Source organism: Syngnathus acus, chromosome 13, assembly GCF_901709675.1.
Source record: "Syngnathus acus chromosome 13, fSynAcu1.2, whole genome shotgun sequence".
Lineage (NCBI taxonomy): Eukaryota > Metazoa > Chordata > Actinopteri > Syngnathiformes > Syngnathidae > Syngnathus > Syngnathus acus.
This window is the reverse complement of record NC_051098.1, coordinates 3,942,955-3,962,862: the sequence shown is the minus strand read 5'-3', so window position 1 is coordinate 3,962,862 and position 19,908 is coordinate 3,942,955. Positions and strand designations below refer to the sequence as shown.

The 19,908-nt window shown below is 42.6% G+C and overlaps 2 protein-coding genes across 7 annotated transcripts; one reads left to right on the top strand and one right to left on the bottom strand.

The window, feature by feature from the left end:
• Positions 1 to 995: 995 nt before the first annotated feature.
• LOC119132188 (glucuronokinase with putative uridyl pyrophosphorylase) lies at positions 996 to 13,907 on the bottom strand. 2 transcript variants are annotated; one of them, XM_037267229.1, is made up of 23 exons: positions 13,811 to 13,907; positions 11,669 to 11,775; positions 11,517 to 11,561; positions 11,284 to 11,437; positions 11,146 to 11,217; positions 10,987 to 11,075; positions 10,729 to 10,882; positions 8,982 to 9,059; positions 8,055 to 8,146; positions 7,803 to 7,908; positions 7,642 to 7,721; positions 7,481 to 7,549; positions 6,885 to 6,945; positions 6,776 to 6,792; positions 6,579 to 6,636; positions 6,108 to 6,200; positions 5,803 to 5,863; positions 5,599 to 5,712; positions 4,846 to 4,903; positions 4,637 to 4,705; positions 4,302 to 4,365; positions 4,113 to 4,184; positions 996 to 1,539 (listed from the first exon to the last, which is right to left on the bottom strand). In XM_037267229.1, the coding sequence occupies exons 5-23, from the start codon at positions 11,203 to 11,205 to the stop codon at positions 1,444 to 1,446; spliced, it is 1,491 nt and encodes a 496-aa protein (XP_037123124.1). In that variant the 5' UTR covers positions 11,206 to 11,217; positions 11,284 to 11,437; positions 11,517 to 11,561; positions 11,669 to 11,775; positions 13,811 to 13,907; the 3' UTR covers positions 996 to 1,443. The 2 variants fall into 2 exon arrangements, with proteins under 2 accessions (XP_037123124.1, XP_037123123.1); XM_037267228.1 differs by lacking the exon at positions 13,811 to 13,907 and adding an exon at positions 13,178 to 13,348.
• On the top strand, positions 13,357 to 19,889 carry LOC119132186 (NACHT, LRR and PYD domains-containing protein 3-like). Of its 5 annotated transcripts, XM_037267223.1 has the most exons (10): positions 13,358 to 13,480; positions 14,798 to 15,284; positions 15,541 to 17,314; positions 17,565 to 17,735; positions 17,824 to 17,994; positions 18,102 to 18,272; positions 18,372 to 18,542; positions 18,649 to 18,819; positions 18,910 to 19,083; positions 19,554 to 19,889. In XM_037267223.1, the coding sequence occupies exons 2-10, from the start codon at positions 15,032 to 15,034 to the stop codon at positions 19,660 to 19,662; spliced, it is 3,165 nt and encodes a 1,054-aa protein (XP_037123118.1). In that variant the 5' UTR covers positions 13,358 to 13,480; positions 14,798 to 15,031; the 3' UTR covers positions 19,663 to 19,889. The 5 variants fall into 5 exon arrangements, with proteins under 5 accessions (XP_037123120.1, XP_037123121.1, XP_037123122.1 ...); XM_037267225.1 differs by lacking the exon at positions 18,102 to 18,272 and having other exon boundaries at positions 13,357 to 13,480; XM_037267226.1 differs by lacking the exon at positions 18,649 to 18,819 and having other exon boundaries at positions 13,357 to 13,480.
• The last annotated feature ends 19 nt before the right edge of the window (positions 19,890 to 19,908 follow it).

Genomic DNA, 19,908 nt, shown 5'->3' with positions numbered 1-19,908 from the left:
GACACAGCACTTGTTCGTGTGTCCGTGGCTGCAAATCAGAGAGTGAATGATACATTTAACCAAGTCGGAGATTGGGATGCGCTGTGTGAGCAGCCAGTAAACCTTATGCTCCGCCTCTGGGGGAAGCAGCAAATCTTGGACGCGCTTACTACTTTGCGCGCCGCACGCGCACACGAGAGCAAGAGCTGTTTTCTGCTTGACTTACACAACACACAAAATATTATATTTAATATTAAACGAGACACTTTTACATCAAATTACTCTCAATTTCCAGTTAGTTATAGCGCATCCCCAAACACTTTGGGGTAAAAAGGTTGGTCACCAGGGAGCAGACAACCAACTAGTCAAATTATAGTCTTAACTTAACCTAATGAACATGTTTTGGAATGTGGGAGGAAGACCCTGCTAGCACAGGAAGAACACGTGACAACCGCTGACTTGTGAGGCGGACGTGCTAACTACTCGATCGCTGTGCCACTCCAGTTTTGAATATTTCCAAATTTTCTCATCTTAAGGTTGCATGAAAATCTACCAGGGACTTTCTGTAAATTTTCAATCCTTTTGAAACCCTACCAAAATACAACATATAAATAAAACACAAAACATTTATAAAATTAGTTTTTAATTACAGTAGAAAACAACAGACTCACACCTGCACAATGAGCACATTCCGAATTTTACATTTAAGAACCGTAATTCAATTATAAACAGTAAAAGGTAAATTATTTTTACATGAATTATTATTGAGCTCTAGCATAGAATGAAAACTATTATGAGACAAAATAATTTTTATAATCTGGTTTTCCACTATTTAAATACAAACCTCATTGTTCCAGAGTGGGGCATTTTTCACATGCAGTGCCTAGAAAAGGTTTTCGTACTCCTTGGACTTTTTCACATTTTGTGACCTTACCATGTATGTATATATATTTAGATTTCATGAAAGAAATCAACACAAAGCACCACAGTGGAAAAAAAAATGACATACAGTTTTGAACATCTTAAGCGAATTGAACTCTGGAAAATGGTGTGCATTTATATTCAGCCCAAGTGTTTCCACATCTCTGTTGTTACTTTGTAGTTGGCTTCTCTTAACAAAAGGGAGTTTGCAAACTTGAACGCTGGACCTGAGAGATGAGCTCGCGAGCTAGGACGGTGCTAGTACAACACAATGGGGATGGGTTTAAAATGGGACAAAAGAAGGAGGAAAAAAAAATCATGGGTTTTGTAGTTGGCGAACATACCTTAACCTCTTAAAGTAAGTTATTTTAGACTAAAAAAGCAAAGAATAAAGTTCAAGTGGTTTGAATACTTGTTTAAGATACTGTACGTATATGACCCACTATTATTACCAATTGCATGTGTCTATTTACATATGTTTCTTTAAATTCCACTGGCCCTTGTTGGCTTTGAGGAGCCTGACTTGAAGCCCTGGGGAGGCAGTCACGCTTGAGTGGTGGCTGTGCTGGCAGATGGGTCGTACGGAGTGATGACACAGAAGACATAGCCCGCCTCTTGGAACGCTTGTCTCATTTCCTCCTGTTGGCAGACAATCAGATATTGCTGCTTTCAGTAATGGTCAAACAGTAACCATAATTGGTACTTAATATTATTAGTATGTTATTAGAGTTTAGAAAAAATAAAAATGCATATTCCCAACCAAAATATATCCTAGCGGGTATCCTCCATAGGTTGATGATAATCACTGTTATACAACCCATACCCATAGACATTCATAGGAATAGCAAGACTCGTGTAAACTGTGAGCTACACACTGTAGCAACTATGTTGTAATGAGATCAGTTGCTTCTGAGTACGTACAGATGTAAAACATGAAAGAATTTGAATTCTATACAGTAAATCCTCGCTTATGACGATATGTTCCAGACCACTAATGCGAGACATGACTGATATGATGATGTGAGAATGAGGAAAGGGAGTGACCCTTGAGCAAGTTCAACTGAAATGTCAGACACACTTCCGAGACTTTGTGGCGCATGACTGAGTTTGAGGTTTTGCCGTGCTCAGTCATACAACAGCAAGTTGAAATTTGCAGTGTATGCATACATAACTCCCAATATGTTCAAAACTCATATGGCACTGATTGATATAAAAAATATTTATTCTTTTTCCTCAAACCACTAAATGAGTGATACTTTTGAGTACCACTAGACCAGGGGTGGGCAAACTTTTTGACTCGCGGGCCGAACTGGGTTCTAAATTTGGACCGGAGGGCCGAACCAGGAGCAGATGGACGTAGTGTTTGTGTGAAGTAATATAAGCGACCTGTAAAGGTCATTGCATAAAAGATTTTGGCCTTTAGTAGGTAGTAAAGCATGGATATTCCAAACAAGTTTTTTGAAAACAAATGCATTTATTAACAGCATTAAAAAAAAAAAAATCACTAAAAAACTGCTATCAGTGATTCTCATAAAATACGACACTATTATTATGAATAACAGTCTCCATCACTTCAGTGCCTGCAGGTCAGATTAATGAAAAATGTTTATCTTATGAGATCACATCAAACTCTTAGGAGAGATCCGTTTACCTCGATCTGTGACGGGTTGATGTGGCTGAACGTCACGTCGCGTACGTCGAGCCAAATTGGCCACTCTTTTAACATTCGGCACTCACTTCTTTTCTTCGGGCCACTCATTTTAATGGAAGGATTCCAGGGGAAGGTTTGTGGGTGGCTCTAGCGTCAAACTGTATCTGAAAGCTCAGCGAGCGAATTACAAGAATGCTGTCGTCACAGCCCACGCTCTAAATTCGGGACTGATACAAATAGAGCACGAGTGCGCCATGTCCGTACTACTGAGTACGTACGTACACGCACTTGTGAGTGTGCACCGAGCTTTCTGACACGGCTTCCGGTAGTAAATGCGCAGGCGAGCGGTTCCCCATCTACTGGGGAAACGCAGTCATTGCAGGCAAAATGACAAAAAAAAAAAAAGTTTAATAATACAATTAATTCAGGGTTGGCGGGCCGGATTAAACGGTCCCGTGGGCCGGATGTGGCCCGCGGGCCGTAGTTTGCCCACCCCTGCACTAGACAGAGCCCGCATAACACTGAGAATCATTGAATAGTTTAAATTTACATTTTTATCATGAAATACATTCAAACATTAGAATAAATCTTAAACTTTTTGGGTGGGAGGGATTCAATATTGAGCTTCTTTTTAACTACAACTAAATCTCGATTTTACGCGGACTTTGTGGTCCAGAATTTGGGAATTGCATTAACCCCAAAAGCGCGTTGTATAGAAAGATTGTTTTGAAAGGCATGTTTTAAGGCAGCCAAAGGGGTCCTTTGTTACGTTCATTTACATCAGGGATGCTGTTGGGAAGCCGAAGGGGTCCCTTTGTGAATTCTCCCTACATATCAAAGTCTGTTGACATTTTATTCAAAGAAAAGCAATACGCAGATGAGAGTATCAAGCAGACTGAGTAAGTCATTTTGATGCTATGTGATTTGGGTGGAAGAGAGAATAAAGCAGCCATGTGTTCGGCCATTCTCTTTGACTTGTGAGTGACTGTGTGGATGAGGTGCTTCCGCGGGCTTCCCCCTTTCTGACTCAAAAACGATCTTCGCTATCCGTAACACTGTAATAAGGCAGTGATAAAGATCAAACAGCCCGACTTATTATTTAATGCCTTTAAATTGGTCACGGAAATTCATCGAATCACTAGAGCTAAGGTTTACGTGCTAGGCATTTAGCTTCGTACGGTCTTATATCATCCATTTAAAATACTACTTGAAAATGTATTTATGACAAAAAAAATGGGGTCCATGACCAAACCCCTTTAGACAGAAAGTCGCCCAGGATTGAAGAGAGTAAAATCGAGATTTAGGTGTATTTTAGGTTTTTTACATGTTAAATATATATTTAAGTACATTTCAGTTGTATTTATACATATTTTACAGTAAATGTGCTTTTGAGGACTAAAATCACTGTATCTTTTGACTATTTTAATATTAGCCATTGTGGTGATCCTTGGAGAGCTATATATTTTTTGGGAGGCCATACTTGATGTAAACATTTTGAGATTTGAACACTGCCATCAATAAAGGCAACTGCAACTGGAAATATTCAGTGTTGTATTCTTACTAGTTTTTCTGGGTCTAGACATAATCCCACCACTGCTCCTCCACTGCCTGGTAACTTCACCGCTGAGTCAAACTGCAAGAAGCACAAGGCATTCGGAGAAACAGCACTTTACTTTTGAGAAAGACACAAATTGCTCTTGAAAATAAATATGAAGTTTATATGTAGAGAGAGAAATCCCTGAATGGCTACCTCCTTTGCTAACGCCACCATCTTGAGGTTGCCAGGTCCAAGGCACTCATCTGTGTACACGGACCTGTTGGAGGCAGTGTTTCTGCTGCTTAGTCTAAACACACTTGTGTGGCTGTACAAACGGCTGCTTTTTCATGTTTAAACTTTGACATTATTATTCTAAATACAGCGCAAAAAGACTCTCTTAAATGTGTCCGTTGCATCAAGATAAGACATGGTTCTATTTATGTTAAAATTCTAAGACAAACTACAGTATTTCTAAAATCCTCAAGAGAATACTTGCAAAGGTTCCATTTTTAATACTGTGCATTGCAAGTAGTTTTACGATGATTTACCTCCTTAGCTCAAAGTTTTCGTCCATTAGTTGCGCAAGACGGTTCCAGTCTTTTTCCAATAGAGCCGCCCTGAGAAAACAGATGGGATGTTTCTTTCAGCCACGGCTAAGGTGAAATGAAGGTCTTGTATTAAAAATGTTTCCTCAAAATACACCAGAAGTGTTTACAATCTAAAAAAAGTATACTTGAGACATAATGACTTGCTCTACCTGGCTTGATCAGTAAGTTGAGCAAATGTCTCCATGGCTTCGACCACAAGAGGCTCCCCTGAAGAAAGACAACTCATGCTATATAAAGAACCTCTTTGCAACCACTTTTTGTGATCTACAACTGTAAATAAATATCATTACATGATACAATATGGACTATAAAACCACCTACAACATTGTGTGCCAATTTTAGGTCAATTAAAATCACTGATTTTATGACAACTGAATTGAGTATTCCGACTTTTCAGATTTCAAATGGTAAACTCCCATTTACCGTCATGATTTTGGTCCTAACATTACAAAGAATTTTTTTTGGGTGCAATTATCTTTTTTATATTGAGTGTAATTCCAGAATTGACTGAGTGAACACTTATGTCTGAAAGTGTAAATTTCTAGGGCTGATGGGAAAAACAGCCCAGCAACTCAAACTCACTTGTGTTGACCACAAAAATTGGTAGAAACAAAAATGTATGACCGAAAGCAATGGCTCTGGGTTAATTTTCATCTTTAGGCATGATTCCTTTTGTGTTGTCCATTACCCTTGCTCTTTCTCAATTACGTGTTCATATGGGTTTGTATTATTTTCCAAATGTGTTTAAAACGCTTTGGGAAAACTCAAGCGCCATAAATGCTGTAAAAACATACCTAAAGTATATTACTTATTGCGGGGGTGGTCCGGAGTGTAACCACCGCGAATGGAGGAGGAATTAGTGTTTTATTTAATAATAATAAAAAAACAGAAAATTAGCCTACCACTGAGCCAGCGTTGTCGGACGTTGTTATGGATGCGCCCAGAGTCACTCGGGTCACTCAAGTAAGCCAACCAGAATGGAGGCAGGCCGCTCATATTAAGGGAAATGTAGTTCCCTTAAAGTGTAAAACACCACACATGCCATACATTTAAAATTTAAACTGATTTTTGTTTCATGTGTGTGTATTATACAGTGATGTGAATACCATAACCCTGTTCTTCCATGAGCTTCTTGCTGAAGTCCATGTAGACTAAACCTTCGTAGACCTGCACAACAAACCATATTTCCCTGCACATAACGGTCAAGACCCACTCGCACCGAGGGGCAAACATTTGCAATTTTTGGCAAAGGTAACGAATGCACGTTCATGTCGGGGTTCGCCAGGGTTCACTCAAGGTAGCCAATTGCTCGCCAGATGTTCACCAGACTGTTTTACAGTTTTTCTTGGAAATGCAAATGCTCTGTACCCCCCCGGTCACTGGTCCATCCCTGTTTACATGTGCTACTTACCTGCGCAACCCTGTCTTGAAGGCCTGCAGTAATGAAGAGTTCATCAGTTTCCACATTTAGAATGAAGTTGGCTCGGGTTGGCTTAGGGAGGTCCTGGTATGTACAAGAAAGTTTGTCAATCACTCTAATACAGAACTTCAATTTGAAAGCTGTTTTGCATTTTCTTTGTGACTCCCACCAAGTTGTATAATATTGGTTGTGTATGGATGTGTTTGTTCTAATCTTATTTTTGTAATTGTTTTTTTTTTTTTTTTAGATGTAGTCAACTGGTAACAAACACACAAAGTATTTACAATCAAATTGTGGGTTGATTGCGCATGATTTTAAATGTCTGTATTTTGTAAACAAATACAATTTTCAATGCATTTGAAACATTTGGAATGACTCTCACAATGCACTTGGAGGAGGTAACAAAGACAGGTCTGAGTGTCAGTGGTGCTGTGTCAGTACATCATTACGTGACTTCCTTACATTATCTGTGAGGTTGTAAAATTTCATGAGACACTTCAAGGTAGCTGAGACGATGGCGCTGCAAACAATATTGCAAGACCAGTATATTATTTCTTATGAACTGTATGAACCAGATAGAATAACCAAGGCAAATTGCATTGAAAAGCAAGTTAACATGTAGTACGTCCTTTGCAATGGATGACAAGAAAGTTATTAACCTGCTGCCAGCGAGGCCCTACAACAAAAACAGAAAGAAAAGGACATTTAGGTTCCTCTTTTAGTTTACTCGCTTAGTCATAAGGCAATTAGTACGAGTGGACCCCTCACCACTTGTCGTGGAATATTTGTGTCATACTTCAATGTGAAGTTCTGCTTTGTCAAAGCGATGCTGTGGAGAAACAAACAATGTCAATTACTAAACGGGTTTTCTAAATATGTCTGCAGGTGCAATGAAGTATGCATAATTTCACTTTACCCAAGGAGAAATTCCATTAGTAATAACCTTAGTTATGTAATTATGAAATTAAGCGCCAACACTGATAACACTACTATCTAAGCTATTCTGCTTGCCTTTTGGATTTGGCATGTTGCTAGGTGAAGACTGAAATAAGAAGCATTATGGAAATAAACCCTGCTGTGAAAGTTTAAATTCCAAACTTGCTCAGACATGTTTCTGGCGATAGGTAACCCCCAAAATATTTAGGGTAGTGTGGATAATTTTACACTTGTTATGTGGGCACTGCCCACTGGGCAGGCACTCAAGAGACTCAAGCGTACGCAAACCTCTTGAATATGTTACCGTTAAGAAGAGCTGTCTTACTAAATTGATTGGCGAATGATGACATTTTTAAAGATAAAATGACTAGTACAGTATTCTTTCTTTCAAGGATGTATTCAATCAAAGCGCATCCACCAAATCTCACCCTTGTTTGCAACAGAACTGGTAGAATTTCTTACATGTCGCTTGCAACAATCGGAGGCCTCCAAAATACCTGCAGTGGATGAACCATACAACACATATGACAGGAGAAATTGAAAAATATTGTTGCGTATCAAAGGTAATCTGTTATTGGATCAGACAAACCCTTCTTTTCTACTGATACTGAACAAATCTTGTAAGCTTCCAAACTCTGTGGGGTCGTTGAGAGGATGAGGAACGAGAACCTGTAAGATCAAAGGAACTTAGTTCTTGTTGGTGGTAGTTATGATAATGTGGGGTGCACCAAAGCGTGTGTACTGCTGTACCAATGTTTGACTTTTCACTAGGGTGACCTCGGCCCAGAAGTTCATGATAGTCATCGCGATGGTTTTCCCATTAAAGCAGTCTGATGGATTCCCCATTAAGCCAACCCTGCCATTATCAGTCAATTTATTGCAATAATCACATGTTCTTTATGGGGGTAAACATAATGATTAAAACAATAACTAAACACTATACTTCAATTAAACATCAACATAAATCTAAGTTATTGTTATCATTATTATTACTATGCAAACCTGGCAAAAGACCGGCACGTAATTTGTCTGGCAGAGTTGTTTTGTTGCTTGGTGGAGAAGCGAGTGAGCCACTTGGTGTAGTCCAACAGACCCTGAGATGTTAAGTAACACACATTGTCATTAAGGAAGGGCAAATGAAAAGGAGATGTTAGTTCTATATGACAATTTTCTAATATTATCAGCATCAGTTCAACTTAACATCATAAGCGTCGCCTCATTGATATGCAAACACAGATGAACGATTACGACATTATTATGATTCAAATTAATCCGATACTATGTGGTGATTTGGGTGAGAATCCTTCAGGGTTTTCGTACATGCACATTGTTGCACAGCATATCCTTTGACGTCCATCCATCCATCCATCCATTTTCTGTAGCGCTTTGTTCCCACGGGGGTATTACATGAATTCACAAACCCACCAGTTAAGAAAAAAATGCACCCTCTTAAAGGGTAAGCCGATCATTTGAGACGCTTTTGGGCATCCCCAACTGCAAATCATACAGGCGAGGCATCGTAATTGCTCAATACATGACGCAACAGGGGGCGGCTGGTTAGCACGTCCGCCTCACAGTTAAGAGGGTGCGGGCTCGATTCCCCCCCTGTGTGGAGTTTGCATGTTCTCTCCGTGCTCGCGTGGGGTTTTCTTCAGGCACTCCGGTTTCCTCCCACATCCCAAAAACATTCATGGTAGGCCGATTGAGCACTCCAAATTGCCCCTAGGTGTGAGTGTGATGGTTGTTCGTCTCTGTGTGCCCTGCGATTGACTGGCAACCGATTCAGCAGTATCCTACTGCTGGGATAGGCTCCACCACGCCCGTGACCCCCATGGGGACAGGCGGTATAGAAAATAAATGGATGGATGGATGGATGGATGACGCAACAGGAACGAGTGAAATTATACTGTACAAAACAAAAGCACATACCACTTGTCCGATTAGCTGGAAACCAATTGGAAGCTTCATTCCAAACACATCAAGTAGATTATTGTTGATCATTCTCTCCTGAGAAAAAAAAACAGTTTTATCAGCAACAGCGTATTCGACCATGAGAAACTTTGGTACAAAGTTACGTCAGCACAGTGGAGCCTCCACACTTTGGAATTCAAGCATCATTCAGTTTCTTCAGTTCTTAATTTCAGAAAGAGTTTATGTATATATATATATAAAAACATAAACTCTTTCTGAAATTAAGAACTGAAAACTGAATTAAAGTATAAGAAATATAAAAACTTAAGATTACTAAAAGTTACTAAAAATCATAAGAACCAGCAAGAGAAACCATTAACATGCTCTGTTGGAACAGGAGTAATACACGAGAAAAATGGAAAATATTAAATTCTATATTAATAATGTCTTAAAAAGACAAACTATCCAGAATAATAATAATACTTTCTATGACCTAGTCGAGTCCAAAACAGCACAAATAATGTACAAAGCTTATAACAATCTATTATGCCACAATATTCAGAAGCTGTTTGGAACCACGTCACTGCTTCAAGCTAAGGGGCACTTGTGATTTCAAAAAAACTCAATGTGAGACCCAATGTAAAACAAATGTGTCTTTGTTAAAGGTGTGAACTTGTGGGAAAACTGTGATGATAAATAAAAAAAATAATGTCAAGCTCTTCATGTGTTCAAAAAGATGTTTAAATATATTGTATTACAAAATATATAAATCAGTTATAAAAACTACATATACATATATATACACATATACATATATATACATATATATACATATACATATATATACATATATATACATATATATACATATATATATATACATACATATACATATATACATACACTATACATATATACATACACTATACATATATACATACACTATACATATATACACACACACACGTATATATGTACATGTATATGTGTATATATATATATATATATATATATATATATATACACACACCCGTATATGTGTAGATATAAGTAATAGATATAAGTAATTTTTATACTTGTGCAAATAGGAATATGTGGAATATGTTTCTGTTCAGTCTGCTCCAGCCTTAGGAAGTGACAGAAATAAGACTAGGGGTCGGCCCAGATAAGTTCTTTGTACGTACTTCCAACCACTCCCTTTGAACATGTAAACAACTTAGATCTATAATAGATCTTTTTCCTCTTTCCCATAAATTTCAACATTTTATGTAACGTAATGTTTGTATGTTCAATAAATCAAGAAACAAATAAACCAATAATGTAGAGGATTAAGTATGCCTTTGCATAGTCTTTGTCATTTTGTCTTTTTTAGGATGACACCCACCACCAGGTGCAGGTAATAACTGTCAAAGCCTCATCCTTCAAAGCTAATGGTGTGTCAACTTTTTTTTAATTTATTTACAATGCAGAGATTAACTTGAATAATAATCCACTTTCCTAAAGAATGTCAGGAAGTAGTTTTATTTTATCGTATTTGTTTTGTTGCTGTTAATTGATTCTTAGACTTGCATGACAGTTACTTAACATTACAAGCAGTTACATTTTTCCATGATGGCAATGCATTTCCCCTGGACCTTTTTTAATATTACTATATATTTCCTATGGGAAAGTCTTTCCCACACGTATGGTGCTTGCCCTCGGAGGCTCCACTGTACTCAGGAATATAAAAATAGTTTTGGCTGTTCTGAAATGTTCCTTTACAAACCCAGAAGCTTCCAAAGGACCTGTCTGTGGCTTTCCTCTGACTTATGAAGTCAGACATGAATGGCAGAGACTTTTTCTGGATGCAGTAAAACACTACACTGGCCAGACGAGAAGATGTAAGCCCTTCTTGAGGTTTCTCCCAGAAACGAGTTATCCTGCATTCAAAGACAACCTAACTCAAAGCCCAGGCTTGATTCGAGATTTTGATTTTCATAAGCTAAAAACAAAACAAAAAAAAAAGTCTAATATTTCTTGTCACCTATGGGAATCAGGACAGACTTCCACAATACCCCTGGTGGTGCTTTTCTCGCTTTCCTCCATCTCATAGTAGATGATCAGCTCTCCAGGCTTCAAAGAACACACAACGTAAGTACAGTTCCTTGAAAGCATCATTGCCACACCACAAAATAATTCTCACCTTTGAACGGAAAAAACGGATCACTTGAGTGATGTCAAAGTTCTGGTCTGCACACAACATGTCGCCTGCTATCTGCTTACACAAAGCAGGAATTAAAATGTTACTGATCAGTACAGTATTTCATTTTTGACATATTACCACAATGATGTCATCTTGCAGCTTGCGACAGCGTATGGCCAGCTCCAGGTCAGCCACAGCACCAAGACTGTCCTCCTCTGTGGTGCTGCCATCGTTTATTATGTTTTCCACGGGGAAGTCATTGGCCGTGGCCCAGCGTTCAAAATGCTTATATCTGGTCAGAGAAGACCATCAAACATCGTTAATGGGAATCATCAATTAGGTTTTCTGTTGTGTCGGTTTAAAGAACTCACTTGTCTGCATTAGTGACAAGATACACCTCTGTGAATAACTGACGCCTGAAGACAGAGCAGACATATAATCAGCAAAGTGACGTAAAGTATACATGACAATGACAATGTAGAAAACTCTCAACGTGAAAGCTTTTTAAGTCACTGAGACTCACAAGTTGACGGTTTTCCACCAAAAGTCCAAAATCTTCCTTCCTCCAGTGCCAGGAAGCAAGGTCTTTGGCACCCCAATTAGGTGGCTGTACAAGCCAGTATCATCATTCTTGTCGTGGAGAGATAAATAATATTAGCTCTTGTTATAGTAATAATGTCAATATGACATCCTAAAGTCTACATCGAAATTTCTGGTATAAACCTGGAAGTAAAAACTTAGGTATTGGATTAATTCATTAATTAATTCTATTAACTTTACTCTACAACAGGGGTCTCAAACTCCAGTCCTCGGGGGCCGCATTCCTACATGTTTTCCAAGTTTCCCTCGTTAAACACACCTGATTCAATTATCAGGCTCCTGCAGAGCGTGAGGATGAACTGATCATTTGAATCAGGTGTGTTTAACGAGGGAAACTTGGAAAACATGTAGGAATGCGGCCCCCGAGGACTGGAGTTTGAGACCCCTGCTCTAGAAGCTCAGAGCAGAGATTGAGAATAGCGGCTCAACTTCTGACATAAACTTGCCTAAAAGTGTCATTTTGCAGAAGTCAGCAGGGATAGGCTCCAGCACGCTGCTCCACACAGGGAGTGCCAGAAGTGGAATCAAACCCGCACCCTCCTAAGTGTGAGGTGGATGTGCTAATCAATGCCCCACCGTGCCGCACTGGTTAGCACGTGTGGTGTGGAAACCATTGTAAGGTAATGTGATGAAAAAGTAACCAAGAACAGCAGTGCACAATTTCAAACGTGTCCAGACTTCTACTACACACCTAAAATTGCTGGGTTGAAAGTTATACCGACCCAGAAAGTTGGGTCAATTTGTTGGATTGCATTGTGCAAAAATGGGTTGTTTTGTGCAAGTGTGTTGGCCCAATTTTTAACCGAAATTGTGTTGTTTTAACCCAGGATTTTTCAGGGTGTAGGGCTGCACAATATATTGAACATATCGATATCACAATAAATACCCATAACCCAATAGGTTTCTTGTAGGATTGTATCCTTTTATATAATTTGACCAGTCTGTCAAACAAACTTAAATCATCTCCATCCAATAGTTGATTATCAGGTGTAATTACCATTAATGTGGTGAGAATATATGAACTCGCCGCATTAAAATGTACTATTTTCATTAGATAAAAAAACGTTATTTCTTTACTTGCGGTACATTATAAATATCACAATAATATAGATATTGCTGCATCCAACAACCATACCGCATATTTTCCCGATATCTGGCAGCCCAAATCACTGCGGTAGTTTGGTGTCAATACAATTTTTAATTATTAATCAATTACTAAGTCGAAGTGCATTATGGTACAGCATTTTACATTCGCAAATATACATTTCGCATAAAACATTATAGTGAGGATTTTAAATAAGAGTTACCCATTAAATCCCTGCGCGCGTGATTCAAGTTAAAGTTTAAGCAGCTCGAGGTATTGCATCCACTTTGACCCCGGCGAACTTTACCCACGTAACTTCATTCTTTTGCAATGGAAAACCCCGCTTACCTTTATTTCAGTCTGTAAAAGTGTGCCATGGCCGGCAACCAGCAGTATGCAAATCATTGGGCCCGATCCGTTTTCTAGATAATGCTCAGGATATATCGCTACACTACTGCAGTTCGTCTGTATTGACTGGCGTCTGGCTGCAACGCTGTAATGTGCATTGCAACTACTTCCGCTGACGCCAAGCAGTGCACCCGGAAAGGAAAGGGCGGAGTTTTCAGTTTGTTGTCTTTTTCCCATTAATGCCACTCAGTTACCACGAAGTTCAAGTAAAGTACCCCGTTTGTTCACTTGCAGGCCAAAGTGGTATGTATGTTTTACTTTTGTATTTGATTCGTATGTTTTCATAATGAGTTCATAATAAATCCATAATGAATTGTACACTCGAAATAATTTCGTTTGTCTCACCAGTTCTACCTGTTCTACTACTGTGGCTGTGATGTAAAAGAAAGCTAAACTCACAGTAAACATTAGTACTCAAGAACTCCTTTGTGAACGAACTGGCATAGGATGATTTCACCGCAAAGACTCTTTCCAATTGATAAAACGCATACCAAAAGCAATATCAAGTTTTTCACCCAGTGTCCAAAAGGTCATTGAAACAGCGCGGTGACGTCACGTCGCCGCCTCAGTTACCTGTCGATGTCCACGTGATCTTGGGAGGAAGGTTGTCAATCCGAAACCATCTGCGCTGCGGCTCGACTCGCTCGGGAGGAGGGGTGGGGGCGTGGTATTCTCGGCTCAACGCTCCGACTTATACATTATTTTGTGTATGTCATTTATACTACGTATTAATATAGTATTTACATGTTTGAAACTATTATCTAATGTTATAATGATAACATATGCACTTATATGATTTAATATACACTTATTGATGCACAAACAATGTATGTATGTTAAAAAAAGGGTGACACTACTTCGTGGATTTTCACATATCGCGGGTGGTCTTGGAACCAATTATCCGCGATAAATGAGGGATTACTGTATCTTACTGTGTCCGATGTTTATATTATCTGATGTATTTAATTTATACCGCTGGCAAGTGAATTTTCTCTGGGGATCCATAAAGTATCTGTCTGTCTATCTATGAATTGGGTGGGCTTGTACAGACAGGGCGTCGATCTGACCTCTGGTTGCCACGGCGACGAGGACTTTGCCCCGACCGACTATGTTCGGAAGGCGCTCGCTCACACGGTGAGACGAGACGACGCGAAGGCAATTGTGAACTGGATGTGCGATTTCTTTCTTTTGTTTGACACGCGCACGCATAGACGCATAGCGTTGCTGTTAAAAAGGACTGGTTGTCACATTAGTGAGCCGGATGGTCAGTCAGTTAGTTATCGAGCGAGCGAGTCGTTCGGTTAGTCTAAACGACTTTTCAGCTTGTTTGGCGATTGGTCACACGGTTCACTCGGTCCGCTTGCCGGTTATTCATTGTCATTCAAGTCATTGTCAAGCAGCCTTGAGGACCAGGAAGGAGTCGTAAAAAGAGCAGACTTTGGCCTCCGTTGGTATCTTATCGGAAATCGAGCGACCTTCTCTGGTTTGGGTGTGGAATGCTATTGTGGCTGTCACGCCATCTGTTGTGCGAGAAAATCAAGATTATCCCTTTGCTTTCAGGTTTACTCTTGATCAAAAGTGGACACAAAGACGAGAACACCCCGTTGAGAAGGTGAGAACACGGAGCCCGCCCACGCGGTGATGCTTCCTACTAAATCTGCGTCACGCCAGCCAAATGACTTTACGAGCCTGAGTTGCAGTACGGGCATATAAGAAGTCGGAAGACAGCGACGCACGCACGGCCAGACACCTGCTTACAGACGGAGGAGTGAACGGATCCTCCATGCGAGAAAGATGGCTCTGGATACCAAGAGCAAGGAGCTGCTGTGGAGAACGCTGAGGCAGCTGGAGCAGGACGACTTCACAAACTTCCAGTTCCATATGCACCCCGGTGACGTCGACCGCAACGCAAACCACGTGGACATCGCCGAACAGCTGGAGAAGAAGCACGGCAAAAACGCTGTGGAGGAGACCATCAAGATTCTGAAAACGATCAACAACTACAATCTGGCCCAGAAGCTGCGCAGCGACGTGGCGCAAATCAAAGGTAAGGTGAAGCCGCCGCACGCCAATGTTGGCTTCTGGTGGGGGCCTTACAGAAAGCAGCTTACCTGATAACTCTGAGATGATGCAAACGAATAGGAGGAGGGCTGAAAGAAACTCGGAGCCACTCAACAGCTCTTGCTTCCTTCACTTGCCTCCTTGAGTGGAAGCGGCAGCATTGGTGCGGCACGCTTGCGGCCAGGCCTAAAGACACATTTATGACACTGGATCTCCTTCTACTCCCTCACATGTCTTCTCAGTGGACGACCTGGTCAGCGAATTCAAGATGGAGCTGCAAGACAACCTGCGGGTGGGCTACTTCAACGCTCCTGAGAGCAACACGGAGCTCAGCCAGCAGAAGCTTCTGGAGGACGTCTACACCGAGCTCTACATTACCCGCGGCGTCGACGGTCTTCCCAACAAGCAGCATGAGGTCCTTCAGATGGAAATGTGCGATAAGGACAAGGAGTCCATTGAAGAGTGCGACATCTTCGGAAGCGAGAGGCCCATCCGCACTATGGTCACCGTGGGCTTCGCGGGCATCGGGAAAAGCTTCCTGGTGCGCAAGTTTGTCCTGGACTGGGCCAGCGGGAGAACCAACAGAGACGTGCACTTCATCTTTCCTTTCACCTTCCGCAAGTTGAACTTGGAGAAGGAGAAAAGCTTTTCGCTGGCAGAGCTCATCCACCACTCCATCTGGGAGAGCAAGGACAACAAGATGCTGGACTACATCTTTGCCAGGCTGCAGAACTCGGGAAAGTGCCACTACCAATGCAGCGACATCAAGATTTTGTTTGTGCTGGACGGCCTGGACGAGTGCCGCCTCAACCTGGACCTGAGCGACAGGCGCAAGGTGGCCGTGGACGTGACCCAAGCCTACCCCGTGGAGGTGCTCCTGGCGCATCTCATCAAGCGTAACCTGCTTCCCGGCGCACGGGTTTGGATCACCACGCGGCCCCAGGCGGCCAGCAACATCCCACCGCACCTGGTGGACAGCAGAACCGAGGTGAAGGGCTTCAGTGACTCCCAGAGGGTGGACTACTTCAGGAAGAGGTTCCCTGACGAGCAATACATCATCAAGCACATCCAGAAATCCCGCACCATTTTCATCATGTGCCACATGCCCATCTTCTGCTGGCTCACCGCCACTGTTCTCCAAGATTATCGGGACACCGGAAAGGGGGGGGGGCTACCCAAAACCCTGACCGAGATGTACACAGAGTTCCTGCTCTATCACCTGGACAAGTCCAAGGAGCGAGAGAGCCAGAAGCACATCGAGTACGTCAAAGCGATGGCAAAGCTTGCTTTTCAGCACCTGATTAAAAATCAACAGATCTTCACCGAGAGAGAGTTGCAGGAAAGCGGCTTGGATTACCTGCCGGCCGCAAAATACTCGGGAGTCTTCACCAAGGTCTTCAAGGAGGTACCCCCGCTCAAGAAATACCAAGGCCGCACGATGTTTCAGTTCATCCACCTGACCATCCAGGAATATCTGGCCGCTCTGTATGTGATGATGAGCCTGTTCCAGGACAACAAGAACGTGCTGGGAAACCACTGGATGCATTTTAGAAAGACGCCGCTCACTCGGGTCCATGAGGCGGCCATCCACAAAGCCTCAGAGAGTGACGGAAACCTGGACATGTTCCTCCGCTTCCTGTTGGGCCTCTCCTTGCAGTGCAACCAGGACCTTCTGGGTGAGCTGCTGAAGGCGCCAAAGAACTCCAGACACAGCAGCGCAGGAACGGTCCGCTTGATCAAGCAACAGATAGAGCAGAACTCTCCCGAGGAGAACATCAATTTGTTCTACTGCCTGAGCGAGCTGAAGGACGAGTCCCTGCTTGAGGAGATCCAACAATACCTAAGCTCGGGGTACTTGTCCACGGAGGACCTATCTCCGGCCATGTGGTCGGCCCTGGTCTTCGTCTTACGGGCTTCCAACGAAGCCATGAGCTGCTTTGACCTGAAGCATTACTGTGCATCCGAGAGGGGGCTCCTGATGCTGCTGCCGGTGGTCAAGGCTTCTCAAAAATCAGTGTAGGTGCCCTCGAGCCAGCACGTTGAACTGTCTGCGCCCATGTCAGCCGCCCTCTACTTATTTATTTATTTGATCGATTTATTTATTTGATGTATTTGTTATTTATCATTTGATCTATTTGTTATTTTATTAATATTAAGCTATATTGTCTGTCTGTCTGTCTGTCCGTCCGTCCGTCCGTCCGTCCGTCCGTCCGTCCGTCCGTCCGTCCGTCCGTCCGTCCGTCTATCTATCTATCTATCTTCTCAGGGTCTCGGGCTACAAACTGAGCAGGAAAAGCTGTTTGATGCTGGCCTCCGTTCTAAGCTCGCCCTGCAACCTGAGGCATCTGGATCTCAGCAACAACGACTTGTGTGACGACAAGCTGGAGGCGCTCGCCACTGGACTGGCAAAACCGCAGTGTACCCTGCAAGTCCTCGGGTAAGGCTCTCCAACCCCGTCGAGCGCCAGAAAGCCCAAGAAACTTGGGCGTGGCCCGCCCGCATCAGCCGCCCTCTTGTCTTCTCAGGCTCAACAACTGCAACCTGAGCAAGAAAAGCTGTGAAGTGCTGGCCTCCATTCTAAGCTCGTCCTGCAGCCTGAGGGATCTGGATCTTGGCGACAACAAATTGTATGACAACGGGCTCTATGAGCTTACTTACGGACTGGCAAAGCCGCAGTGTACCTTGCAAGTCCTCAGGTAAGGGTCTCCTCCACCCCCGTCGAGTGCCAGAAGGCCAGGCGGCTAGCCGGCCCAAGAACCTTGGGCTTTGCCAGCCCGTGTCAGCCGCCTTCTTGTCTTCTCAGGCTTTCGCACTGCAACCTGAGCAAGAAAGGCTGCCAGGGGCTGGCCTATGTTCTAGGCTCACTCTGCAACCTGAGGGAACTGCATCTCAGCGACAACGACTTGTACAACGAAGGGGTGGAGACGCTCGCCGTTGGACTGGGAAAGCCGCAGTGTACCTTGCAAGTCCTCAGGTAAGGCTCTCCTCCACCCCTGTGGAGCACCAGAAGGCCAGCCGGCCCAAGAACCTTGGGGTTGGCCTGCCTGTGTCAGCCGCCCTCTTGTCTACTCAGGCTCGACGGCTGCAAACTGAGCAAGAAAAGCTGCGAGATGCTGGCCTCCGTTCTAGGCTTGCCTCGCAACCTGAGGCATCTGGATCTCAGCTACAACGACTTATACGACGATGGGCTGAAGGCACTCGCTGCCGGACTGGCAAAGCCGCAGTGTACCTTGCAAGTCCTCGGGTAAGTCTCTCCTCCATCCCGTCAAGCGCCAGAAGGCCAGCCGACCAGCTGGCTGAAGAACCTTGGGCTTGGCCCGCCCGTGTCAGCCGTCCTCTTGTCTTCTCAGGCTCTCGCGCTGCAACCTGAGCAAGAAAAGCTGCGAGGTGCTGGCCTCCGTTCTAAGATCGCCCTGCAACCTTAGGGATCTGGATCTCAGCTATAACCTCTTGTACAACGACGGGCTGGAGGCCCTCGCCGGCGGACTAGCAAAACCGCAGTGTACCTTGCAAGTCCTCGGGTAAGTCTCTCCTCCATCCCGTCAAGCGCCAGAAGGCCAGCCGACCCAAGAACCTTGGGCTTCGCCCACCCGCGTTTCCCTTTGCGGCAGGCTCAAGTCCTGCATGATCACCACACCAGGATGCGTCTCACTGGCCAAGGCTCTCCGGTCCAACCCCTTCCACCTCCAAGAGCTAGACCTGAACAACAATAATTACGGAAAGAAAGGAAAGCAGGCCTTGGTGGAGGTCCAAATGGATCCTTGCTGCAGTCTGAAGACAGTCAGGTAGGTTCCAAACATCTTCCAGGGCGCTCGCTCGTCGGAAACGACCAGCGACACTTGTACGTTGAAGAAAATGTGTTCCAAAACGTCCCGTCTAGCTACAAAAACAGATATGCTCACACCTCACTGAATAAAGTACATGAGCATACAATTACTACATTCACACATTAAATCAATAAAAGAAACATTTTAAGCATATAATTACACCTGCACACTAAATCAATAAAGAAGACATAACTAGACATTTTTTTATATGTGATGGACTAAGTGGTAATGAGAAATGTTTTTATAATAACTTCATGATCTGATATGTATTTTTTGTGCACTTTGAAATAACAAATATGTTTTGGTATATTTCCTGAATGACCCTTAATGAACTGTTCAATGCATGCCTGATGTTTTTCTAGATTACGGACACTGCCAAGGGCGTCTAAGAATGCTGAATGCTTGATTATATCTTATGTTTTGTCTAGGTTTGCTGTGACGCCATATGTGCCTTACGCTAGATGCCAGCCTTGGATCATTGGTGAATGTTCTGGACAGAGGGAAATGTTTTGCCTGACAATGAAAAGATATGGTTAGATTCTAACCAATTAGTTTTTCATGTCATTTTCACTTTGTTTGGTCCTCTTCAAACATACCAGGGTTAGATTATAACTAACTAAAGCACTTTTCTGGTCTGAATACACCCTAAAATAGAAAATGTATTTTCCCTCATCTTTTTCCATTTTTATACATTTAAAAAAAAAACACTAGGGCAGTGCTAAAGAGTGAATGGAATTTGAAAAGAATAAACAAATGCATAATAATAAAGTATCTCTCTCTCTC